General features: G+C 47.9%; 2 protein-coding genes and 1 long non-coding RNA gene across 9 annotated transcripts; 1 reads left to right on the plus strand and 2 right to left on the minus strand.

The window, feature by feature from the left end:
• Window positions 1-626: 626 nt before the first annotated feature.
• On the minus strand, window positions 627-12,765 carry GUSB (glucuronidase beta). Of its 2 annotated transcripts, none has more exons than XM_030028165.2 (12): window positions 12,509-12,765; window positions 10,594-10,782; window positions 9,949-10,130; window positions 9,280-9,422; window positions 8,577-8,764; window positions 7,481-7,633; window positions 6,427-6,605; window positions 5,883-6,029; window positions 4,618-4,702; window positions 2,865-3,041; window positions 2,084-2,219; window positions 627-850 (listed from the first exon to the last, which is right to left on the minus strand). In XM_030028165.2, the coding sequence occupies exons 1-12, from the start codon at window positions 12,746-12,748 to the stop codon at window positions 693-695; spliced, it is 1,977 nt and encodes a 658-aa protein (XP_029884025.1). In that variant the 5' UTR covers window positions 12,749-12,765; the 3' UTR covers window positions 627-692. The 2 variants fall into 2 exon arrangements, with proteins under 2 accessions (XP_029884025.1, XP_040982860.1); XM_041126926.1 differs by lacking the exon at window positions 12,509-12,765 and adding an exon at window positions 10,251-10,451 and having other exon boundaries at window positions 10,594-10,762.
• On the plus strand, window positions 5,989-24,033 carry LOC115347145. Of its 6 annotated transcripts, none has more exons than XR_005933452.1 (8): window positions 5,989-6,061; window positions 13,034-13,173; window positions 13,562-13,650; window positions 18,644-18,737; window positions 19,629-19,765; window positions 20,415-20,554; window positions 23,231-23,305; window positions 23,901-24,033. It is a non-coding gene; the product is annotated as an uncharacterized LOC115347145 (long non-coding RNA). The 6 variants fall into 6 exon arrangements; XR_005933453.1 differs by lacking the exon at window positions 5,989-6,061 and adding an exon at window positions 12,828-12,904; XR_003925386.2 differs by lacking the exons at window positions 5,989-6,061; window positions 18,644-18,737 and adding an exon at window positions 16,562-16,666 and having other exon boundaries at window positions 12,841-13,173; window positions 19,626-19,765.
• On the minus strand, window positions 14,536-24,301 carry LOC115347137 (argininosuccinate lyase). Its single transcript, XM_030028166.2, has 17 exons — window positions 24,194-24,301; window positions 24,040-24,102; window positions 21,810-22,004; window positions 20,777-20,860; window positions 20,392-20,448; window positions 19,725-19,822; window positions 18,989-19,066; window positions 18,600-18,677; window positions 18,065-18,117; window positions 17,643-17,705; window positions 17,334-17,448; window positions 16,571-16,655; window positions 16,340-16,399; window positions 15,978-16,061; window positions 15,630-15,710; window positions 15,276-15,382; window positions 14,536-14,777 (listed from the first exon to the last, which is right to left on the minus strand). Exons 2-17 carry the CDS (start codon window positions 24,049-24,051, stop codon window positions 14,627-14,629), a joined length of 1,401 nt encoding a protein of 466 aa, XP_029884026.1. The 5' UTR covers window positions 24,052-24,102; window positions 24,194-24,301; the 3' UTR covers window positions 14,536-14,626.
• Window positions 24,302-25,420: the final 1,119 nt, after the last annotated feature.

Raw genomic sequence — 25,420 nt, forward strand, 5'->3', positions numbered from 1 at the left:
TAAAACCACATCTAATAGTGGCAGTTCTGGTACTGTGAGTAAAATAAATAGTTTTAAACAAAGTTCAGTTGATGTAGTACCTACCTATCTAACATATTCCACCTTGCTGCTGTAGTATGAATTGCATACTGTATTGGAGTATGTTGGGTATCCTCACAGAAGTAGTGGTTCATACACTTCCCAAATGCTGTGAACTCTTGGAATTTCTCAGCCAGCCACATACATTCTGTCCAGCAAGAGAAGCTATGTAAACTGTGTTCTTCCGTAATCCTGTGGATAATTTGCTGTGATCTGAGTAGTGTAACTGTTAGGGGAGTATAACTGGAAAACCTCATTTGCATTGGAGGGATATGATGTTCATTTAGAGTAACTTGGATTTTTTTAAGTCTTTAGCATTGATTTGTATCATGTAATATTTTTATTTTTTTGCCATGAACAGATACCTCAGTCAGATTCTCTAACTTCAGTTCCTTGAAACTCTGAATATTCAGTCTACTACCTGGAAACAGGAAGCCTACAGACATGGCTAAGCATAGGAAACTAGTGTTTCTGATCTACTTTGTACGATAGTAACTACTTCAGGTGGGCTAGAAATTGCATTAGACTTGCAAGACTTGAGTCAGGCATAAATATTTAAACAGAAATTTAATGAACAAGTTCAGCATAGTACCCAGCCACTATACCTTTTGATTTCATTTTAGAAAGAGGGTATGTGATTTTATTATAGGAGGAAGACAGCTTGATTCATTTGCGATCTTCCAGTATCTTTCTCTAAGAACAAATGCAGCTGATTTGGGCTGTCGTTGGCGGGTGAATATTCCTTTCTTGTTCCCCAAAACACGTGTGGTCCCTGTAGAAAAGTTATAAAATAAAGCAAGTATATGTAAAATGCTCTTAAATCCCCCACTGTGAACTGTTACAATGTGTGTACTAAATCAGGTTAGGTGGAAGAGACCTATGCACTTTCTTCTACACATAGTCAGGTACAACGGGGAACTTGGCAGATGTAATTTGCATCATCGTGGCAAGATTAATTGATGTAACTGAGCAATATAGCTGCAATTCATTGTATTTACAACTGGTAAGTCTTCAGGTGTGCGCATTAACTTGATTGGTATTATATTTACAGCAAATATTCCTTCTGCCATTAGTTCCACCTTGAAATTTGATGGTGAAAATGTTGATTACTAACTATTTGACTGTACTGTCCTTTAGTGGTGTCTATATCCTTTTTGCCTATTTTAGTTTTCATAGGAAACGAGAAAAGATAATCGCAAGATGTAGAGACTGGAACTGTGTATGTGTATGTCAACTTGTCTACATTTTCTTCATCCTCCTATTTGAAACTGATATTACTTTTCTGACTGCTTCTCTGCAATGATTTAGCTTTCTAATACCTATATTGGTGCTCTACACATTATTCTTAATGGTATTTCTCTGCCTGAAATTAACAGACTGTCCACCACCCTAACTCGCTGCAGGTGGCATATGCATAACTGGTTCCTTACTAAGTCTCCTCCTGAGTTGTAGTAGTTTAATTTCTGTGTGACTTGTGCACTGTAGATTAAGTAATACCCCATACTTTGTGAATGCACTTACCATTTATTAATAGTGGATGGAGTGTCATGATAGACTGTTGTCTACCTGTGTGGCATCTGGTCCTCTATTGCTAAACCTCTATACCAAGTTAATAATACATTATTTAAGGTGCTCTGTAACTAAGGGCAGTTGTAGATGAAATATAAAGCAAGTGAGACACATCCCTAACAGCTGACTGAAGCTCTGATTTGAGGATGGCCAAGAAATAGAAGTAATCTGGATCTACTGACAAGCTTCCCTTGCATTCTGCCCCAGCACATTGTCTCATGTTCTGGGTAGCATCTTTCAGGTGGGACATTCAGGAGCTCCAGCTGCAGAGAGAGGATGCATTAAGTACAGGCAGGACCTTCCCTCTTGGCTCTGGTCATGCTGGACTTTGTCACAGAAACCAGCTATGCTCTATGTCCTACTCTACAGGTGTCATAAACCACTTTAAACTTGCAGGGAGGGTGGAGAGTTGTTTAGAATATAAATATAAGCTTACCTTGATTAGTCATGAAATCAGCAAAATTCCATATGAGCTCCCCAATCACATACTCTTTCCTCTTTTTGTCAAAAACGGAATGGTACTCTCTCAGCATAGCTTTCTGATACTCCTCGCTGAACATAAGAGGTGGATCCTACAGCCAGGAGAAAGAGGGCCTTGAATGAAGGTGACAGTTAATCTCAGCAAAGGCTCTGTATGTTAACTTCCTATTTACTGGGGACCTGCTTCCTGAAGACAAGCTTTACAATTGCTTGGTCTTCTCACTGCCGCTGCATTAACAATGGCTATTTAGTGACAATTAGCAACTACTGAAATTGCAAGGGGAAATGCATATAAAATACAGACATAATGCCAGGTATACTTGGGGGGGGAGTCTGTGGTTTTGCTTGGTAATCATGGTTTGTCATGACAGGTGTAGGAGTGCTACCCCCTTCTGTGCAGGATAGCATCATGAAATGAATGTCCAGTCTCCAGTGTCATATCTTCTGATTAAGCAATTTCTACAAATGCCAAAGTACACATTTCAGAGTGCTCGGTGCTTTTAGTCAAAGCCAAAAACTTCTCTTTAGGTAGAATCTAACCTTCGCTAGTCAATGGCAAAGCTGATTGATTTCTGTGGAGCAGGATTACAATCCTGGAGTCTTTCAGACACTTACAAGCTAACACATCTCAAAACTAAGTAGTCAGGCTCAACGGTACCCATCTCTTCTAATTAAACTTCGCTGACCCTGTAAGAAGAGCAGTGCTTTTTTCTATGTAGGGCGTCTATAACACTTACACTGTGAAGTCCAGGAACTGAGTCTGCTCCATATTCACTCTGGATAATGGGCTTTTGGTAGGTTTTATACCAGTTCTCAAACTGTGTTGTGAGTTGTAGTGGAATAACTTCCAGATGGCCTGGGTCATGATACCAGGAGAAGTAGCTATTTACGCAAATTACATCCACATAAGGAGCCTACAAAAAACAAGGTGAGAGTGTTTTGTCACAGAGCTCAAAATAGACAACCTTCACTCATAAAGCTAAATCCTCTTTTTGGTTCATTTCATGGAATCCAGTTTTATTCCACATAGAATAAAGTCTTTTCCCCCATCACTCAGGCCCCCTGCGGCATGACATCTTTCCCAGAAAAAAAGCAGGATAAATTTAATAAGCTAATAGCATATTAATTTGGCATTTTTCTTACAGACTTAGGAAGTCACAGCAAAGAGTTAGACAAGATGAACCCATTTCATCCTCAGGTTTGTTAGAAGTTTTTGAGTTTCCAAGATGTCTCTGGCTTGCTGGTACATTTAGATGTACTTTTTGAGTATTGGAATGTGATTATCAAGTTAGTGGTCAAATATTTTGACTAGCAACTAAATTTGTGCATCAATGGTGCAATACTAAGACTAAGCATTCTGCAAGTTTTATGCCATTTCTACCACATGGACAGTATGATAAAAGGGCACAAAGCCCACTAAAGATAAAGTGATGTTGTATGTAACTTGTTCAATGTTCTCTTAACATGTTTTGTAATAAAAGAAAAAGTTCTAATATCACATCAGTGTATGAGATCTGGTTTTTGGGGGTTTGTTTTCCTGCATCTCCTCAAGCTAGTCAGAACATGCTGGTGGGGATGGGATGTCAGAGTCAGTGTGCACATGCCTGATGAAACAGATCCAAGAGCAGATCCCTGTTGGACACCTTCAAAACTAAGGCCACCATTTTTTTTCCCCCTGGTGGGGGGAGGAACAGACCTCTGAGTTACAGAAGGCCATTCCTGCCAACTGTAGGACAGCTTGAAAGGAATACAAAGTGTGTAACCTGTAGCAGGGATATGTGATAGTATCACGTACCTACAAACTCACCTGCTTGAAGTGTTTATTTGTACAGTAGTGACAAGTATTATAAAGCCATCCTGAAAAATTAAAAATGACATAGCAACTACCCTGGAAACAAACTGATGTGTGTTAAAGATCCTTGGTTCATGCTATGGCCAGCTTAAGGCACAGACATCCAAGAAAAGTGCCTTTTGGCTATTTATACAGCTCTAGGACTTTAATTACGAAGCTGGAAGAGCTTTTAGATTATTCAAGTTAACAGACATCTGCCAAAGAAGAGCTAGAGCAGTTTAAAGCAGGAATTAAAGCAAAGCTTCCTTCCTTTAGACTTCCACAAGGGCTGGTTAGCATTTTAAAGAGGTTTAAGCTTTGGTTTAATTGCAAGTGAGTATCCTGAGCATTAGTAAACATAATGGAATAGCAAAGCATGACATTGTTAATGGAATCCAGGGGTCTGATCCTGCATATTTCACTCAAGACAAGGAATTGTTCTTTTCTCTTACAGGTATTTTTTTCAGCTGGACTACAACTACAGGATAAGGTACTTTCTACTAGAAACAAAAATGTAAGTTTTCTTCTGCCTCTCCCTATTAAATACCTCCAGTAGACCTGGGGAGGTGGAGGGAAAGGACTGTAAAACAAATGACAAGAGGAGGAAATTTAATGTATGAATTTAAAAAAAAAGAAAAAAGCTAGAAAAGTAAACTTACACCACGATCAAGAGCGTAATTAGCATCTGTCACAAAGGTTACTGGTCTGGAGGGATCGAGAGCTTTAGTGTGAGCTATCACTGTCCTGTTTGCAAACAGTAAAGCAAGAGTTCAAAAACAGCATGGAGAAGCACAGCCCCATCTCCCCAATCTCTCTGTCCTTCCACACCCCCCCCAGACATTTGAAGCTGGTTTTGATTTAGCAGAGTTTTTTTTAATTAAATACTGCAGAATACTTAGTGATCATCTGCTATAAAGTGCCTGCAATTCTAGCCTGTTCTATAGGAGTGCAAGTATCATGGCAAAGAGACTATCTGTCACAAAGTTGGTTGCTATCCCACCTCAAAAAAGACCAGAGTGGAAGTATACCAAACATGAGCATGTTAATTTGTCTGTTGGTGCCAGCAGCTTACAAGTTGGAGAAGGGACAGTGAGTTTGAAAATAAAAACATAACAAGGGTAATGGGAAGTTTCTGAACAACTCTTGGGATGTGTTCTTGCAAAAGCATGAGGCCCCAGCCCTATGCCACAGCAGGCAGAGCAGTCAAAGGTTGGCTGCTTTTGAGGAAACCCTGAATGAGGGAAATGAGACAGAATGGGAGGGTCAAGCTCTGCTGCTACCTCAACATTGCAGGAGGGTGGTTGATCATTCTGAAGAATGAAACTTCACAGTTACGTCTTAATGCACCTACAGCTACTAGGGACAGTCGGCTACCCCATTACAGATAATGACTCGTGGCTATCCAAAGCTTAAATCTCTTTAAAAATAAAACCAAGGGGTTTATAGAGACTTGAAGCAGTGGCTTTGAAGTGGGGTGTCACAATCCCCTGCAGAACAAATAACTAGCACTAACTGAAGAACCTTGTCTTCAGAATTAAAGGCCAATTATTTTACAGCTTTGCTGTAATTCTTAAAGAATTTAGCACTCTTCTTCCATTGGTAACAAGGAATATCCTGTTCCCATCAGGTCTGCTTTTGCGTGACCCTTAAGTCAAGAAGAGATGCTCAGACCAAATGGACTCCTGGTAATTTTGCAGAGCCTAACTGGTTCAGAAACAACAGGTTGAGACTGTTGTGTGCTTCTGAGCATCAGTTCAACACATGCAGCAGTTGCACTTTCAGTTTGCATCTGTGGGTACTGTTTTGGGGTTCCCCCAAAATGCTTGCTCTCTCTTTACTACTTCTCTGTGCCATCCCAAAGGAAGAAGATGCATCATCTGCCAAGATTCAAGCCTCAGCTCTCTGTACAAGCAGACATACTTACTTGAAGTAGTAAGCTGCTGGGGGCAGCTCTGATGCTGGCTCATTGGCTACTGACCACATCACAACTGATGGCCTGTTCTTATCCCTACGGATCAGCTCCTCCATCACAACAAGATGATGCTGCAAGGACTTGTTCCCAAAGCTCTCGCTTAAAGACAAAAGGAAGTGAGACCTGGTGAGGTGAGGGTATAAAATCCATCCCCTTTGCCTCTCCCTGTGAAAAGTCAAGCCTCTCGGGTGTAAAAGCCCAGCTGAGCCTTGACACTGAATATGGGTTGTGCTTTATTTCCCCAAACCCTGTTTAGGGCTGTGGTTTGGGCTCGTTAATTGAACCAAACCAAATGACATGATGGCCACGTGGCAAAACGCCCTCCGGTTGCCCAACCTCACTAGGCACACATGGCGCAACGGGCTGATTTCTAAATAGAGCAAAGTACTTCCATTATCGGGACAATGGGCACTGCAGGACAGGAGGAGGATGCTTTCGAAGCAGCTCAGAGACGAGCTTAGAAACAAGGGGAAGGGTCTTTCGAGCAATTGCTTACAGCATTTTAATCCCCACTCCCGGGCACTCGTCGATCACCACGATGCCATAGGCATCACACAGGTCCATGATCTCCTCAGCGTAGGGGTAGTGGCTGGTGCGGAAAGAGTTTGCCCCCAGCCAGCGCAGCAGGTTGAAGTCCTTCACAACCAGGGGCCAGTCAAGGCCTTTGCCACGGATCTAAGGGGGGAGAAGAGAGAAATCACAGCCCATCACACCGCTGGGCCGGGGCTTCTCCTCACACGTCACCAGTGCTCCCCCGCTCGCTCCCAGAGCGTTTCCAGCCCTGGGCACCATTTCTAGCTGACCGCACCGCCTCTCCGCGCAGCGTTTGCCTTTCTGAGGGGCACCGCCACACGCACAATCAGACCCTGGGGGTTTGGAGAAGCAGAGGGGATAGCGGTTGCAGCCAAGCTGCCGGCACTGCTGCCTGCCTGCCATTTCGGGAACGTGCCCTGCCCTGCCCGGGCCGCCCTCTCCCTCCCTACCCATGAGGCGGGCTGGGCAGGGCAGGGTGAAGGAGGACCGTGGACCGGCGGGACCCCGCGCCTCCCTCTGAGGAGAGCCCGCGCCCGCCGCCCCTGGGGTGAGCGGCCTGGCGGGCGGGGACTGGGTGGCTCTGCCCGGCGGGGACGGGGCCTCTGGCGCGGCTGCGGGGCCTCCCTGTGGCCGGCCCGCGCCTCGCAGCCCTGCCGTTCCTCCGCGGCTCGGACCTGCCCGCCGGAGACTGTTCCCGGCATTTCCCGGGGCGGGGAACCTGAGGGCCGCTGGTTCTGACTGGAAACCACGGCCGGGGGGTCGTTTAGCTCCTCTGCCAGCACACCCGGGCTCGCCCATGCGTCCTGAGAGGAACGTTACGACTACGGCAGGACTGGGCACGGTGTCCCCTTAACGCTTGTAAAAGTTCACCCCAGCCACCCCCCAGCAGCACCCTGGGAGAAGGGTGTGAGGAAATGGCCCCTTTGAATGGAGAGGGGAGGCAAGAGCGGGTGCTGCCTCAGCGGCATGAAGCGAGGCACCATTAGGTGCCTCCGCCGCAGGCGCCGCACACTTACATCCGCGTCTTCGTGCTTGTTGACGCCGTGGAAGTAGAAGGGCCTGCCGTTGATGAGGAACTGCGTGCTGGTGACGTGGATGGTGCGGATGCCGACCGGGAGCGTGTACACGTCCTCCAGCAATGCCCCATTCACCTGCGCCTGCATTTTCACCTGGATTTCCAAGGGGGAGACACAAGTGACGTGCTGGGCTTCGCAAGGATGCCCTGTCTTCCCTCCCTCTTGTCTGTAAGGGCTATCTTGACCTCCCGTCCATTTCCCAGCCCTGCCTCGACACGCAGCCTGCTTCTCACTGCTGCTTCAGCTGCCTCTTGTGGTCCTTAGGGAAGGAGCAAGCTCTGACTAAACAGAAAATAACAGAAATCCAAGCTGGGGAAGCTGAAGGATGAAGAATGAACCCTGGATGACCCTTCTGGGGCTTGTTCACCCCAAGAGCTTCGGTTTCTTTTCCCCTTACTCATCTGCGCTATTTCATCCCCCCAGGCAAGGTAGCGGTACACCTCTTCTGCCCTGCACCACGATACCAGGCAATGACTGAAATGTCATCTGCTCACAAGAGATACAAAACTGAGCCCCTGGAAACTCACAGCAGCTCATCAGCCCTAATTTCTGCATCTAAACATCGCTACTCATCCTTAACTCACACAGAGTCTTCCAGGCTCGTGCTATTGAAGCTGAACTCTTGTCTTGCAGAGTGGGAAGAAAGCTCATTGCATGGCAAAGCATGTGGAAGAGGTTAGCACCCTGCTCCTCAGAGACTCTGCTGTCAGCTTTCATGATACCTCCTCCCCTATATTGTCTCAAACGGTCGTTTTGCAAGGGATGGACTGGGCACTAAATGTGAAGGGCAAGCATCTCAGAGTGCATGCATGCACTCCAGGCATGCCCTCCTTCTCACTGACAGACCTTTCAGTTCAGCATCCAGGAAGCTGGCAAAGCTTAATTTGATTACTGCATAATTAGCAATGCCACTCTGGTCACGTGAACAGGATTCGTGGGAGAAGATGAGTATGGAAGATGGGCCATATGGCAGTTCCTTAACCCTATTAGACAATCAGAGGGAATGCACACAGAAAGGAAGAAATGTCACTGTTACCTCTAAGCAGTAGCGGTATCCAGGGTTCTTGTGCATCAGGTAAGGCCACCAAAGATTTGGGTTCAGGACTTTTAGCTCTCCAGCTGGCCCATCGCCTGTAGCAACCACTTTCCCCTCTTGGTCACGTAAACTCAGGGACAAGGAATAGAGTGTGCTGCCAACAACTGACACCTGATATTGCACCATTGCTGGTTCAAAGGAAACAAAAGACAATCAGAGACTGCCATGAAAGGGAAAATACATGCATCAAATGTTGGAGGGTTTTCACATACAGCAGCATTAAAAAATGAGGGAGATACAGAACAACAGAGTGGCATGAATTGAATGCAAGAAGCATGACCTGTCTGTCTTGAGGTCCAGAAGTTTCCAGCAAGAGTTGTGTATCACACAACTCTGTTACTTAGAGATAATCCTGCTTTAAGTGGCAGGGGGACTGCCCCTACTGAGAAATTCTACTTCAAGAAACATCTGATCATCCTTTCACTTTAACAGTAATCTCTTGCAAGTACTTCTTTTTTTCTTATTGCTTCTGAACTCTTTACCATATTCTTGCAGCTGCTGAGCTGTGCAGTAGACCAGCTCAGATTCAAGAAAAAGCCACTAAGAAACAAATGCAATCACACTTTTGCAGGATATTTGCTCTGCTGCCCTTGTCATCTCCATCTGGAGCCTGAGGTAGCTGCTGTAATTGTTCTGGACCTACCAACACTCTCTGATGAAGTAGTTGTCACAGTAATATCATCTATGTAGACAGAAGGAGTGGTGTAAAGCACAACCGGGCGATGGATTCCAGCATAATTAAAGAAATCAAACCTGATGTTCTGTACAAAATAGTTCTTGGGATACCTGAGTGAGCAAGACAGAAGAAATGGCTACATTATATTTCATTACACAAGAACTGAAGGCAGCATATGGATGCTAGCAATGTAAAATAGTCATATAATAATAGATACTAGCTGGCAAAATAGTCTTTACAACAGGATGGCTCTATCTTTCAAGTGGTGCTACTGCTGCTACACTGAAGGGGACTACCAGTTAACAAACATCTAATGCACTGAATAGGTTTGATCCTTCAGGATAGCTGGTACTTGCAGGTTCCAGCTGAATTCAAGCTTCTCACATCTGCCATTGCTCCAATTTGGCAAATCACTTAATCTCGGTTCCCTGTGTATAAAACAGATGCAATAACTCAGTGCAGACTCCTCCTAACACCAAAGCTTAAACTCCTCCCTGCTCAGCTGATGAATTTCAGCATAAATACAACCCATGCTTTTGTAAATTGCTTGGAGGGTCTTATGAACCAGCATCCGAATAAATTTCCACTCTCTCATCCCTGGGATAAGCTCAGCAGTACAGTGCTTTAGCAGCTCACCTTGTTTTGTCATTCATGTACTGAATTGACCCCGGAGGCAGAGTATGGGGTGTCAGAGTGTTGTTGAGCGCAACAGTGATGCGGCAGGGGATCCCTGGGCTGCCCTGGACGATGCTGCTTATATCTGCTTCAAAAGGGAGGTGGCCCCCTTCGTGCTCCATGACTTGCACTCCATTGACCCACTGCAAGAGAAGACACCTGTGAGCCCAAGAAGCAGGCTTATTGGGTTTTTGTGGCAAGAATAGCAGGGAGAAGGGAAGGAGCCCAGCAAAGAGTAGTCAGGACTCCCAGTAACACTGAACCTTGTTCTGGGCTCTTACTCCTTGAGGGATCAATCTAGCAGCCCTTCCTTTGCTGGGAGCTAGGTCTGGGTCACGTACAGGCAAGTGTCACTGAGAGACACAGTTTTCAGCAGATCCTGTACCACGGAAATGTTTTAGTTACTAGTCCCGATATTGGAGGATCAGAGAAGAGACACCTGGGAAACGTGGCCAAGTTCTTGGCTGGAGGAAAACAGGCAAGAGTTAAGAAAATGGCAAACTGATATAATATCTAGGCAGAGCTATATTTGCTGAACAAGCCATGACACAGATTTTAGTGCAGCATAATTTTGGAAACACACAGACAACTTCCCGTGCAACGTACCACAATGGAGTAGTAATGGGCACTACCGAAACGGAGCACCACTCTGGTGTTGAGGTCATCCTGAAGCCAGCGGAGAGGAAGCAGCACCTCTTTCTCATACCAAACCCAGCCGATGTAGTTCTCCAAGCTGGGGTCTTGAGTGATATCATTGAAGCTGGCAGGCACTGGCATATCAATCACAGGACCAGTCTGGCAGGAATTGTACAAAAAGGGAGGGAACAGAATTTAAAAAAATGAATTTTACTGTCTTGGTTGTCCAACCTGTACTGCTGGAGGTGCCCCCTTCTGCTGACAGCTTTACAGTCCCTTTGCCAAGTGGAAATACTTGGGAAAACCTGTTTAGAAACTGGTGTGGTCTGTCACAGGTCTTATCCAAGCCCTACTTAATATCAGGCCCAGGAACCTGCCTGTTCCTGCAGGAAGAAGCTGCTCACATCTTTTTCATCTCCTGATTTTATTAATGGCTCTGGTACTGCAGAATCAGAAAGGCAAGGGGAAAAAAAATAAATGCCGAGGTCGTCGTTTCAGCTGGAACTTCCCACAAACTGTAGTTTCTCCTGCACAGCTCTAGCTGTTTGGTGAGCAATGCTGGTGGTGTGGTGTCAGTTCCCTGGCGCAGGGTGCTGCTTGTCAGGCTAAGAGCTGTAGTAGAAGGGTGGCAAGAGTCATGGATATTTGGGGGACAGATCCTGCAGGGAAGGTCCATGGAGACTGTTTGGGATGATTCCAGCCTTTCTCACTCCCTGAAAGCAACATAGATTCCTTAGGATTACAATAGAGTCTATTCACTTGCTTATTTTTAATCTAAGGATTATAGGCAGGCAGTGTTGTAATACATTTAACATTGAGATAACCAGATGCTATTGCAAAATAGAGCTGTTCATTTTTAGCACCTGCTGTGCTCATGATGTTGCATAAACGAGTGCTGCTGCAGCAGCTTCCCCTTTCCTAAGAAAAACTTTCCGTGGAGAACAGAACAAGGAAGGTCTGGTTGTCCAGGGGTGAGCATCATGTGCACGGCTGACTCAGCACCGAACTGTACCAGCACTGCAGAGAAACTCAGCACCCTTATTAGACATCAGAAAATCCTAGCAGGAGAATCCTTGGATGGTGAAGCAGATTTTCTAGTATCTGATACAGGATAACCTTCGACTGGGATGCCTGTAACATGCGTCTCCTTCAGGGAGATTCTCTGATGTCTAAAGTAGGTTGAGTGTACACATCTAAGCCTCCCTTTGGGAGGGCACAGTCCAGGATTCCTCTCCTCTGGCTGTCTCTTCACAAAACTTCCAGCAGCATATGTCTTTCAGCTCTTCTCTCCTTCCACAATTTGGCAAAAAATTGGCCAAAGGGCTAAAACAGAAATGATGAAGGACACATACATTTTTGCATAGAATACATAACTTCTTTTAGGTAACGGTGTTAATTTCATAATGGATTTCAGTTACACCAGAACTTGTTTATCTGCACTCGGCTACTTTAGAATACATAATTCAAGAGTGCCCTTTCCAAGCATGTTTTTGTTTATTCTGTGCTGCTGACGATACGTAAATGTTGTGCCTGCCAGCCTTGCTTTTGCAGCACAGGGATTTCTTCGACACCCAAAGGTGGCTGTAGTTCATTCAAACGCTTTCCGGCTTCTGAGCAGAAGCGGGGTAATCAGAGACTGCTGTTTCGTCGGCCGGTAATTAGAAAACCTCTTAAGAAAAACCCCTGCATAGCGATGAGGCACTTAGCGCAGGGCGGGGGGAGCAAAGAGCAGCCTGGTGGGGAAGGAAGGGGGAAACGGTGCTCTCGGGGGGGAGGAAGGAAGGAAGCCCGGTTTGCAGGGGGACCCATCGCGGGAGGGGAGCACCCCGCCGCCGCACCGCCCTGCCCCGGGGAAGGGGCAGCCCCCGCCCGCGCCCCGCGGTACCTGCCGGAGCGGTTGCCGGTACCATCGCTGCACGAAGCCGGCGTCCCTGCCCGGCGAGAAGTCGGCGCGGAAGCTCCAGAGGCCGCCGAGCTCCTTCCGCTCCCGGGAGGGGGTCTCCCGGGGGTAGAGCATACCGCCCGGCAGGGCTGCCGCCCGCCCCACCGCCAGCAGCGAGAAGAGCAGGCAGCAGCCCCCCGCCATGCCGCAACCCACCCCGCCGCCTGACGGCCCCGCCGCCATCTTGGTTGTGGGCAGTGCCCGGCGGGGAGCGGCGGGGACGGGCAGCGGGGGCCGGTCCCGCCCCGACGTGCCGGGGCGGGAGGAGCCGCTGCAGAGCCCGAGCGGGGTCCGGGCGCTGGGGAACGGGATGGCAGGAACCTCCAGCCAAAGCCATCGGTAGCCTGGCGTAAAAACGCTTGGAGGCGTTGGGCTGCGTCCAGGATTGCTGGATTTCCGGGGCGCGGGGGTGGGTTTCTTTTATTTATTTATTTACTGGCTTATTTACTTACTTTTATTTCTTTTCAGAGTCACTTGTTGAAGCAGGAGGGCAAGAAGTTATTGGAAATGGCAAAGAAGAGCACTGATGACCAGGTGGCATCTTGGGGACAGGCAGGAGGATGATCTCTGCATTAGAAACCCACCTCTGGACTCATCCCTGAAGCATGGTAACATTTCCTATTCGGATCACGTCCCTCAGAACTTCATTAGGAATAAAGCAGGATGGAGAAAAGTATCACAGGGGCAAGGAAGGAAGGAAATGCCATCAGATAGATTTTAATTTTATAGTACATTTATTCGTAGCCTGCGTTTGTTTCCTGGATGAGAACGTGTACCTCCACGCACAATAAGCAGCTGTCAGTCATGCTGTATCTGGTTCAATTGCAGAAGCAACAGCTCAGTTTATTGCAGATCAGTGAAAGGCTTGGTGACACATGAGAATATCAAAAGGGTGGATGGTCAAATGGGGAGTACCAGTGATTACGAACTAGTTATTTAAGTGAGAGAGTGAGATGTGATAATCTGCTAAAACCACCTTCTTTTTTCAATCGGCAGGGCCCCACATTACTCAGCACTGACCCCCAAGATGCTGAACAGTGGTGGCTGGGAACAAGCGAAGACCTAGTCAGCTGAGACGTGTGAAGGTACTGACCAGGAATGAGAAAATAGGGAGAAAGCTTATGTGAGGAAAGAAAAGAACTGTGAGCTGGGGAGGAAGAGATAATCCCTTCTTCTGAGCCTGTTGGTGTTGGCTGTTGCTGTCCCCTCTCCACCTGAATTCAGTGTACGTAATTGATTTCCCTGCCACACCTAATTTAGCTGGAAGGTGAGACAAATGTACTAAACCAGACAAACATGGCAGTAAGCAGCAGGGGACTCGGGAACTTCCTGGCACTTCATTCCTCAAGTAAGACTTTCCCTGGTCTTTGTTCTGATTTTAATTCTGTAAGGACAGAAGGGAAGATGGTAAATGATTTTTGTAAGAGGCCACAGCAATGCAATGCCAGGGATTTTTTTTTAAAGCACTTTGCCCCAGCTACATGGAGGCAAATTTGGGCATGTGTCACACAGGGGAAAGAGCTGGACCTGGGACCATGCAACCCTGTGCTTCAGTGTAAACCAGAGCCGAAAGTGGTTTTGTGATGGGCTGGGATGATCTGTGGATTGACCTGCTGGCCAAGACCTGCCTAAGGTTATGCAAGTTTTGGTGAGAGCTGGTGAGGAGATTCTTCTTCCTGCCAGAAGGCAGGCAGGGAAATGTAATCCTAGGAGGAGGGCAGTGATAGCTGGAAATGTGGCCTGTGTTGCCGATGTTGTACCAAGTGTCACTTTGTGGACACACACAAGCTTCCCTCAACACATGCGCTGACACTCCTGCTGCTCTCTACCTACCGGCGCCGTAGAACTTGACACTCCATGACACAGCTCCTCTGCCAGGTTCACACACCAGTGAACGTTTCCGGAAGCCTCATGAGGGCTAAGGAAGCCGATCTCAATCTTGCCCCAAGAAGAAAGATGCAAGACTGGAGTTTCAGTGAACTACAATACACCCCAGTGTTTATTAACTTCAGATTAGTGTGATAGGTACAACGCCGCATCCACGAGATATCTCCCCACACTCTAAGCTTGTTCCTTCAGCTTCTTCAGCAGCTCCCTCAGCTGCTCGATCTGGGCAGTCACGCTGCTCTTGGCAGTACCACCCATGGCTGTGTACTGCTCCACGCTGTTGACAACGTTGAAGACCTGGGAGACGTCACTGCCGAACAGCGGGCTGGGGAGGCAAAGAGGAGAGTGGTCAGTGGAGAGCGCTGGCTGCTGTTGGCTGGCTTTACTGCCTGCAGAGAGGGCGAGGGAGTGGAGACGGAGCCTTTTTCCAAGGGGAAAGACCTCCTGCAGCCCTGCTTCTGCACTTCTCGTGCCTGACAGTGGCTGCTTGTGGCAGACCAAAGAGTCAGCTCCAAGGAGAGAATGGGGAAGTTTGGAGCCAAACTCCTCAGACGGCTGCTGCCTCCAGGTGAGGGCATGAGTTTCTCCCAGTCCCTCCCAAGAGCTGCTGCCCATGCCCCACTGGAGCTGAAAGGTACTGATGTTGTCCCCCTTTGGTATTTTCAGGCCCAGCAGTAGCAGCATTGATATTCAGGCCAGGAGGACTTTGGGGTGATGTCTTGCCCAGGCATTTTGGGGAAGAGCACTATGAGGAGGCCAATATCAGCCTCCCTGCATATGTGCCTGTTGAGGGGAGTCATGGCAAAATAATAGCGATACAAACCTGATGCTCTTCAGGTCATCCAGGCTGAGTTTATTGATGGTGATGCCTTTAGACTCAGCGAGGTGGACGGCCTTCCCAGAGGTAGTGTGGGCTTGTCTGAATGGCATCTGCAGTGAGAAGCAGAGGCCGCAGTCAGTGACCAGGCAACTGGGGTGTTTTTCAAAGGAAAAATTGGATGTGCTGTCTTTTTTGGTTGGCTTGTTTTCACTTAGGGTAATGCCATGTGAATCCAGGTTTGTTGACCCAGACTGATCATCACCTGGGGACAGAACAGAAGGCCTCATCTCAGGCCCTCACTGAGCAGTATTCTGCATCCAAAGAAATCGCACCTCCAAGTCTACCTCTGATACTTACTCCTTTACGAACCAAGTAGAGAGCCAGGTCAGTAGACAGCATCTCAGGGCTCAGTGCCTTCTCCATGTTCTCCTTGTTGATCTGCAGGAGAGTCAGAGGGTGACATTATTATCAACTCCTCCATGGGAACATGTTAGTGGTCACGGTGAGGGGACTTCATCTGGAAGGGACCTGGCTCTAAAAGGACCCTCTGACCCCCTGAGCAGCTGACAGTGGGGGCCATAATGAGCAGTATGGGTGAGGCATTGAGGAGCCTTCATCTTAGCACCAGTCTAGAGCTCTTTTACCTGTGTTACTCCCAGAATGCGTGCCCCAACCATGTTCAGTAGTGAGAGGCTGAAGCCGTACCTGGAGGGTAGAAATCACTCCAGTGGCAACCTGGAGCACAGCATTCAAGGTGTCCACGACATCAAAGACGGCCTCCTTATCCTCCTGCGTTAGAACAGGGGTGGAAATTGCTGTAAGTCAACCTGAGGCAGCCCAAAAACCCAAGAGCCTGAGCAGCCTAGCCAGCAGAGCAGGCCTGTCATCCCAGGGGCTCGTGCTAGGGGCCAGGCTGTCAACTGCAGCGTGCCGTGCCTCAGCCCCTTTCTCAGCATCCTGCACACAAGCAGGGTCTGTGCAGGGAAATGGAGTGGCAAGACTGCTCAGGAGCAGAAGACGGCCGTGTCTGCTCAGAGAGATGGTGCGAAAACTAACATCTGTTTTACCTGCAGATCCTTGTTGTAGGTGCTTGGAAGTCCTTTGAGAACCATGAGAATAGCAGCCAACTGCAGAGAGAAACAGGTGAGGCAGTGAGTTGTAAGAAAAGTGCATTGCCCCAGCAGAGGTTAAGAGCCTAGACTGGGCACAGTTCTTCACACAGCGGCAAGAAGAAGGAAGATTCTTCAGCCCTGGTTTGAGCAGTTTCCCCATCCCGCTTCTTTCTTTAGCAGGCTCACCCGTCCAAACACTCGTCCAGCTTTGCTGCGGATCAGTTCCAGACTGTCGGGGTTCTTCTTCTGAGGCATCAGGCTGCTGCCAGTGCTGAAGGAAAGGTGTGTGCAGTGTAATGGTGAGCAAGACCCCAGTCCCTACAGACACAGGCTAAGACAGGTCATGTGGCATACTGGCCCAGCCCTCCAAAAGCACCACGTAGGTCCCCTTCCCTGGACACTTTTCTAGGGTGTAGGAAAGCAGTGCACTAACCGAGTTTCTCATGTTTCCCAGAGCAAAGCCTTTGGGTTTGCAGTCTTGTCTGGAGCTACCATGCAGTCCCACCTCTCAAAGAGGAAGCAAAAAGGAGGCTTGCCCCCAAGCCCTCCAGAGGTAGTATCAGCAGGCCAGCCTAAGTGTTGCTGTGACCTCAGAGAGGGTGGGAGGGCTGTGGTTGTGCTGCCCTGAGAGACAGGAAATGTGTTAGGATTGCAAACCCAGCCAGTGAAGGAAGGGCTTTGGCAGGCAATCCCAGCAGAGGAGGAAGTTCTCTGTGCCAGCAGTTGCTGGGGAGGAGTGTGTGCTGAATGCAGCCTTGGTTGAGTTACCAGAATCAGAAATAAGTGATCATTACTGCGGAATATTCACCCTATGGCTGCCTTTCTGCCAGCCATTTAATGCTGTGGCAGCCTTGTGCAGCAGGGAGACCCCAACCACTGTCTCCGTCTCTCAGGTCAGGATAGCTGAGGAGGAGAGACTGAGCGGAAGGCTCTCTGCCCAGAGACCTACCTATAAGCATCAGAGAGGGTTAGAAAGCCAAACTCGCTGGTACTGTAGATGATGAGATCTTCAGCCATCTTGCTAAGGTGGATCATCAGCAGGGTGGCAACAGAGAGGAATTCCACTGCAGAGAAGGCAGGAAATCAGGGGTTGAAAAAGGTGCTTGTTTGCTTGACAACCTAGGGAGCCCTGACTGGAGCTTTGGAGTTACTTCCTAGTGAGGGATTTCAGTCCCCTTGTTAAAGGAGCTTAACTGGGAAGGTCTCAGAAGCCTGTTTCTAAAATAGCGGTGGGAAGATGTGATTGGGTTGTGCTTACCCACAAAGTCTCTCTCGCTAACGGCATCCATGCTGTTCAGGCTGATGGAAGCAAAGTCCAGCTCTGTAAGGAAGGTGATGGACAGAGGAGGTCAGGCTTGGCATGTTTGGAGCTTGAATGCATCAGGCTACCCAAGCATGCAGGTGACTGTGAGCCCTTGTGTAGTCCCAGGAACACAAACATGCTTAGCTGGGTCTTTGTTATTAGGCCAGGCAGTCAGCGTGCAGTAGGGGTGGTTTTGTTTATGCTCCCACCTTACAGACATCTGCTGTCTCAGTGCAGTAAAAGCCTTCTGGCTTATTCAGTAATTAGGAACTGCCTCCCACCTGTGTCACTGAGCATCAGATCATACTCTTTTTTTTTTTTTAATTTGTTACCCTCCATCCCCATGTTAAGGCTCTCAGTCACAGGGAGACATTTACCACTACGCAGAAGCTCTCTATCAATTTCCAGTGGGTTGCCAGCCAGAGCACCGCTGCCAGGGGAGAAAGAAACAGAAGTCACACATGATATCCTGCACACTTCAACCAAAACTGAGCTCTAGAAGGCAGTGATGACGGCTGTCTGAAGATTTCCCTCCCCCAGTTCATTTTGGTGTCATACAGTGTGGCCTGAGGCTCAGAAAACTCTGAACTTTGGAGTAAACCAGAAGTTCTCTTCCAAAGAGGAAGGTATGCTTGACAAGAGCCTTGTAGTTCTTAATTTCAATAAGGGAGAAGAAGCCATGAAATTAAGGGTTCAAGAAGAACCCTTCTTTATCACACAGTATCTCTGTGGTGAGAGTCTTCTCTTTGGAACAGTTTTCTCTTTGGTGAGAGAAGCAAGGCTTATGCCCTCGCAGCTCTGCAGCACATATGGTATACAATCCCCAGTGGTTCACAGGATGTAAAGATCTGCCTCTTGGCCGTTTCGCAAAGAAAAGTGAGGCCCAAGGATTACACAGAAAGTAAACTTTACCTTCCCAAAGGCAAGACATTGATCCTCCTCTTCACCTCTCCCAGGCGCTCAGAATCACGGGTCAGAGCAACAGCATGGCTATGAAAGTACATGAGATATGAAACACCTGAAGTCAGAAAATGTCACACAACCCAAGAGGTAAGAGTGGCCAAAGGATGGAGCATACAGGCAGACGGCCTCCACTGCCCACACAGTGCTTTTGGGTGCCCAGTTGGTCAGAGCCACACAGGAACACGGGGAGCTCCTGTTCCAGTTTGCAGGGTTACCTCTGGTTTCTCATCACCCCTGGCTGCCCCCTCAGAGCATAATGCACTTCTAGGCTCCAGCTGAGCAGGGCCCCAAGGGTGGAGAAGGCTTCCTTCAGCCAAGTGTGAAAGGTGGCTGGTTACCTGAGCAAGAACTGGCTCCATCTGATGGGCTGAGCTTTCTGCAGGTGGGTGTAGCCAGGCAAGATAACATCAATTTCTCTGCATGTGAAAGGAGAGAAAGAGGTGAGCAGCTGCTGTCAGGATAGAGGGCAGTGGCAGGTACACTCCAGGCTTTCCTGGCAAGGTCGCAAAGAGAACATCTTTAGCCTGTGTTGTACTGAAGTTGGGTCTATCTCTTTCTCTGCCTTTCACCTTTCAACCTAAGCACACTAGGTTTAGATCTCCCGATCTTCCAGTGTGGTGCGTCTGCCCTAGGCTTCCCTGGAAGATTGCCTGGTACAGTAATCCCTCTGCGGCAGGCAAAGATTCCCCAGTCCACCACCATTTGGGAGTGTGGTGTGTGAGGAGGACAGTTATACAGGGAGTTAACACAGCTGAGCTTTTCTCATACGTAGCAACTTGAAATGTGTTCAAGTTCCCCACTCCTTCAGATGGCTTTGGTGCCTTCTGAAGTCTTGTGTGGACCTCCCACCGCAATTTCTTTGCTAGGGTAGACTGGGGGAAGAGGAAGGTCACTGTGACATGAACTGTGGAGAAAGGGGGTCTGTTGTCTTTCCCTGTGCTACCGCACACCGCCCGTCTGTAACTTCCTCCACAGGAGACTCTGCTGCTGCCCTGATCGGTGTCTGTCAAAGAGCAAGCCAAGAAGTCTCCAGCCCCAGCAAGGCCAAGGCCATGGATATGGAAAAGGACTTACATGGCAGCACGTTCCACCAGGGTCTTAATGAGCTGCAGGAGGTGAGTGGAGATGACAGAGAGGGAATTCTTCATGAACAGCTTCAAGTCAGTCACAACCTGTATGAGATTGGCCACAGACAGACAAAGCAGAATGTGACATACTTAGTGACCAAATATTGTTCAACAGAAATCCTTGGCAGACTTCTCCCCTCCTTGTTCTGTGTGATGGGAAGGGACATCTCCCTCTTAGCAGATGCATCCCTGGTCACTGATTTGTGAAAGTCGCTGTATCTTGCTTTCCATGAACAGAACCAAAGCGTATTCTTTTCAGTGGACTTCTCAGGTATTGTCAACTTTGGATCAGAAAATCCCCAACCGACACAAGTCAGTCATCAGTAGAAGGACCTGATCCTGAAAGATGCATGGCACGCAGCCAGTAAAGTCTTGGTTCTCTAGGCTTTCAGAGTGATATCAGTAGAAGTTTGTGGACTTTTACCACCAGGAAGCAATTTTACAGAGCCCATACTCTGTGCGGATGAGTCACTGCAGCATCACTAGTTAAAGCCTTAGGGAGTACATGCTGGAGAGTGTCAGGGCATGTGAAAGACAGCAGAAAGAAATTTGATTGAGGAACTGAGGTTGGGGAAGAGTACAGAAGGAGGAAAAACAACCAGTTCTGTACGTACCTGATCATTTCTGCTTCTTCCAGTGTGCAGCTTTCCAGCTATGTCTCCAATCAGCTCCTGAGGACAAAAGGAGGATTTCTATCAGCATCTCTGTATTCTATGAAGGCGACTCCACATGAGCAGACCTCCTCCCTGCCTGGAAGGGACTCAGCGCTAGGATCCTGTGAGTAGCCATGGGATCTCTTCTGGGGAAGGGCAAGTTTGGGTTCTATGCTTGTACAGTGCCCCTTCCACAAAAGGGGTTTCGGAAACACTTGATTGTGCACCTGGGGTTTCAGTGCCACAAGGTCCAGAGAAATTTCACAGTGGGACAGAGGAGCGTGCACTTAACATCAGGCAGATCTAGCTACAGAGGAATGGGAACAAGAGGTTAGAGGACCCAAACCTTTAGTCTGCGTTCGTTGGCAGTGTGGATATCCTCATCGCTTTGGGTCACCACAAAGACTCCCTTAGACCATTCCTCAGAGATCTACAAACATCAGCAGAAACACCAGTCAGCCACTACGGTTACCCTGCTGCGTGTGGGGGCTGTAAGTGTCCCCAGCAAATACCAGCTTCTGCCCTCCCAATGAAATCAAAGTGTTAAGTCCCACACAAGCTCTGACATTCCTGTTCTTTCAAGCCAAGGCTGGCTGCTTGCTATATCCTGATATTCTATACTGCACTTGGTGGGATTCACCTCTACCCATGATGATCCTGCTGCGTTATGGCTATAGGAGGATTTAAGCATTGCAACGACAAAGTGAGCTGAAATGTCAGTGATTGCTTTAGCATTGTCCACAAAGATTTTCCTATACACACATTGTATAGAGTCACCATTGTCCATGGCGGGTGAGCAACAACAATGGATATTTTAAAAAAGCGCTTAGCTGCTGACTTCTCTTCACCCCTATACAATGCTATGCATTGCCTTCTACTAACTCGGGCAGCCAGCCTCAAAACGATCCCAAGTGCCAGCAGAAAAAGAATATGCCTAATTCATACTGAAACAGTTCCTGGTGAATGTTCAGTCTGAAGAGGATGGGCGGGCAGGTCACACTCAGCACACCTCACCGAGGCACCGGGGCTGCCATAATGAGCATTGACAGTGTGCGCACCAGGGCTTCAGGCTGTCACTGGTTCACATCCTACTGTTGGGCTGTAATGCCTTTAGCAGGGTGCAGTTTGAGCATCGATCCCCTGCCCAGAATGTCTCCAGCAGTACCGAGTGCAATACACATGGGCTTGTTATGTCTATGATGTAAGACAGCAATCCCTTTCAGGATGGCACTTCAGCACATGCCTAGCTCTAAGGAATAGGACATGAGGACATTTAAAGATGCTTTTTAGAACAGCAACTCAGGGAGGCTACTACAGATGCTGTCAGAAAAGCAGCCATTCATTCCAGCACACATGACAGATGTAAAGGAAATAAATACCTTTTCCAGGCCACTCAGGATCTTCTCCAGCTCAGTTTTAGATAGGATTCCAGCCTTCTCCAAGGCTTTGGCATATGCCATGCTCCCCTGGACATCAACCTCAGACAGTCTTTGATCATAGGTAATGGAAGCATTGAGAATCTCCATGACTGGATCTGTGCTTCCACTGAATCTTCCTCCCCAGAGTTTATCCCCCTGAGGTAGAGGAAGAAGCAAATTAAATAGTCCTAATAACTTCAGTTAAGGTCCTATGCACTATGCAACATCCAGTGATCTGTTTATCCAATATAGAGGCCATTCTCAGCTATGTCCTTTCAGTGTGGTAGCACTGACCAGAAAGGCCCCTGGCCTTCAGGACCTTTGACAAGTAGTTGTTGGGGTGAAAAACATGTCACTGTCACTAGCGTTTAGCCCTTGAGCTGTGAGGTCTGGCTCAGGAATCCTCCAAGATACTTTACCTCTGCAGGACTCTGCAGAGAGTCCTTGAAATGAATATCAGGGCATATAGTGCAAGACCAGCATGGATTTCTCTTTTGAGGCAGCTGCAGGTCAACAACCCTTTGATAGCCTTTTAAAGGTGGAACAAAATAAAGCAGTCAGTAACGAATATTGTGAAAGCTAGTATCCTCTAAGTCCTTTTTGTGCTGTTGAGCTAACAGAGAGATTTTTCTTTGATTGACAAAGAGCTGTGGGCCAGCACAAGCCACATTATGAAGTGTTTGAAGTTACTGTTTGAAGCATCTCCAGAGTCCAGGGTGTGCTTGCAAGCTTTGGCATAAAAATAGCATAAAACTGGTTAAGGTGCAGACTGCAGAAAGGGAGGTCTGGGTACCTTTCAGCATCAAGAATATTCAGAAAAATAAATCAACAAAAAAGTTTTAAAACACATAGAAACAACTTTTGTTTTTCCACCCAAACCAAGATTCATATAGTAACCTTTCACACTTGAATGTGTCATCTACATTACTACTACACTGGGTGACCGAAGACAGGTATACAATTCCAGCTATGCATCGCAGCAGGGTATGTGTAAGCTTTTTTCACCTGTGATTCAGCAACTGAATGGATTCACTAGCTAAGAGCCGTGTACGTTACTTGATCAGAAGCTTTTTGCTTGCCTAGGTAGAACACCCCCTAACTCTGGCAACTGTGTGCTGAAACGGATAGGAATTTTACTTGTGCAGAGACCTTACAACTTATCCAAGATTTCAAAAGCAACTCTCCAGCACTAGCAGGCACAAAAAAGAAATTGGAGGACATTTAAAGGAAGGGCCTAAATACAATTGTGTCTCTTCTCATGCAGTACACTCTGACTACCATGGACAGCAAGAATCTGGCAGGACAGTTGCAAGCTAATCTGTGCCAGGGCTTTATCAGTCAGACAAAGCACTGTTGAGTAACCTTAGAAACTTTTTCTCTAGTGACTGTCTCCACATGTCTGCCAATCCCTGCTGAAACAATGTGCCCTAGAGGACAGCCGGAGAGAGCCTACAGAGGTAAGAGTGTAGGCATGTGCTTTTCAGTATCTTTAAGGCAGCTTTGTCAGAAATGTGAGGAAAGGCAGAGGGGGGAATCAGAATTGAAAAAGAAAAGTGCTAGAGGTCCTCAGCATGCATCTGGTGCCCACAGGAGCATGGCATAGGGGTTGCTAATTTAAAGGCCAGCACCAGAGGCTAAGTGCTTGCATAGGAACAGGTATATCTAGGCATCTAGGTATAACTTCAGTATTATGGGTTTCCATCAAAGTAAGAAGTGGGTCAGCAGAAACATTGCAACAGATACATTTGCAATCAGGAAATCAAAACTGAAAGATTAATTTTAGCTAGCTCCAGGACTCTGGTTAGAGAAGTGGCTAGTACAGTCTGACAGCAGATGGACACTTGTCTGTAACCAAGAGCAGAGGAGGTCAGGGTTGTAGTAGCCATTTGGAAGGCAGAAAGCATGACTCACTAAGATGACTAGTCACGTCTCACCTACCAGCCAGGGAAACTGAAAATGCAGCTTTTGTACAGAGAAGTGTTTACGCAAGCTGCTGTAAAGTACCTCCTGCCTAAACGCAAGTCATCAGGAATGAACCGCATCGCTTATTAGTTTCTCCCAGGTAGAGGGAAGAACCTGAAGGCAACGGCAGGCTGCTTAGCCGGGGACTTTGATTTTAACTCGGTTTGAGCTCGCGTCTGCCAGACCACCCTCGAGACTAACCCGCCGGAGAAGCAAAGTTCACCCTCACCTCGGCTGCCATTTCGGACGACGTTTTGCTCGTTTGTGCAGCGATCTTGGCAACTGGTGCAACCTGCGGAACAGCGAGGTGAAGTGAGGCTCTGCCGCCCGCCCCGCTCCCGGTGCCGGTCGGGGGTCCCCGGTGCCCGCCCGGCCCCGCTCACCTGCTCCGTAGCGCAGCCCCGGCTGGTCGCTCGCTGCTCCCCGGCCCCGCCGCCCCGCTTTTACACGCCTCGGAGCGGGGCTGGCGGCTCGTCCCGCCCCGGCGGGGCGGGGTGTCCCCGGGGCCGGCCCCGCTCCGGTCCCCCTCCCCTCGGACCACCCCGCAGCACGGGGGTGTTTCTGCTTTCCCTAAGGGAGTGTGCTACTACGGCATGTTTCTTTCTCTGCGCACTGTCGGAGGCCTTTGAGGGAGTGCAGGAGGTGCATCCCAGTTTTCTTGTCCCCTTTTGGGTTTTTCTGCCCTTTAACCAGCCCTATTGTAACAGGACCGTAGGATAATTCAGGTAGGAAAGGACCTAGTCCAGCTGTCTTTCCTATGTTCTTCTTTGTCCTACTATTCATCCCCTTTCTGAGTTGAAGATGAAGTCTAGAGCACAATGGGGTTGCATGATTAGGGCGTGCTGCTTTCTGTAGCAGAGAGAACACAGGCAGAATGACATGGCTAGCATCAGGCAGCCACTGGCTACCCAGCCTGCATGAGCAAGTACCTTTTGCAGCTGGGTTTCCAGTGTGCTGCCTTCAGTTTCAGTCCAGAACAAGGGTCAAACTCTGTATCTGGATTTATAGCCAACTATTAATTCACTGCTTCTCAAACATTTCCCCATATGATCTTTTTTTTTCTGGGGTGATGTCCCTGTTCCCTTCCAGACTTCCAGGCTTGCGGATGCACAGAGCATCATGCCGCCTACACTGAGAAAACCTCTTTGAACCATTTTGTTGCCAGGTTCCTTGCTCTTCTGAAGTCCCTCATTTTTAATGCTTCTCTTGTCATGTTCATCTCTTATGAATGTCTTTGTCCTTATCCTGGTCTTTGACAGGAGGTTGCTGAGGATCTGGAAAAATAGTAAGCACTAGATTTACATCCAGAGTGAATCCTATACCGGGAGATGCTTTATGTTGTGGTGTTGGTGATATGGGCTCAAGATTGGCTATGTGGAACATGCACAACCCATTCAAAGATTGGTGTCCCTCAGAGACCAGTTGTGACCCACAAGGCTAGAAAATGGAAGATGGGGTCTCTGTGGCACTTTCAGAGTTGCCCTGTATCTACTTTGCTATTTGTGTTTTCATGTCATTAACCCTATGTATGTGTGACATGACAGCTTTGATTTCTAAATATTACCTGTATTTAAACAGTTACGTGGTTAAATATACCAGTGAAAGCTCCA

This window comes from Aquila chrysaetos, chromosome 10 (genome assembly GCF_900496995.4).
Source record: "Aquila chrysaetos chrysaetos chromosome 10, bAquChr1.4, whole genome shotgun sequence".
NCBI lineage: Eukaryota > Metazoa > Chordata > Aves > Accipitriformes > Accipitridae > Aquila > Aquila chrysaetos.

Coding starts and splice junctions, on each gene's coding strand:
- GUSB (XM_030028165.2), bottom strand. CDS start 12,748: ATGGCGGCGGGGCCGTCAGGCGGCGGGGTGGGTTGCGGCATGGCGGGG. Junction 2,220..2,864: donor CAGTTCCTGGACTTCACAGT/GTAAGTGTTATA, acceptor TCCTGGCTGTAG/GATCCACCTCTTATGTTCAG. Junction 851..2,083: donor TGATTTCATGACTAATCAAG/GTAAGCTTATAT, acceptor ACTTTTCTACAG/GGACCACACGTGTTTTGGGG.
- LOC115347137 (XM_030028166.2), bottom strand. Junction 17,706..18,064: donor TAGAGAGCTTCTGCGTAGTG/GTAAATGTCTCC, acceptor CCTTCCTTACAG/AGCTGGACTTTGCTTCCATC. Junction 14,778..15,275: donor GATGACCTGAAGAGCATCAG/GTTTGTATCGCT, acceptor TTGCCTCCCCAG/CCCGCTGTTCGGCAGTGACG.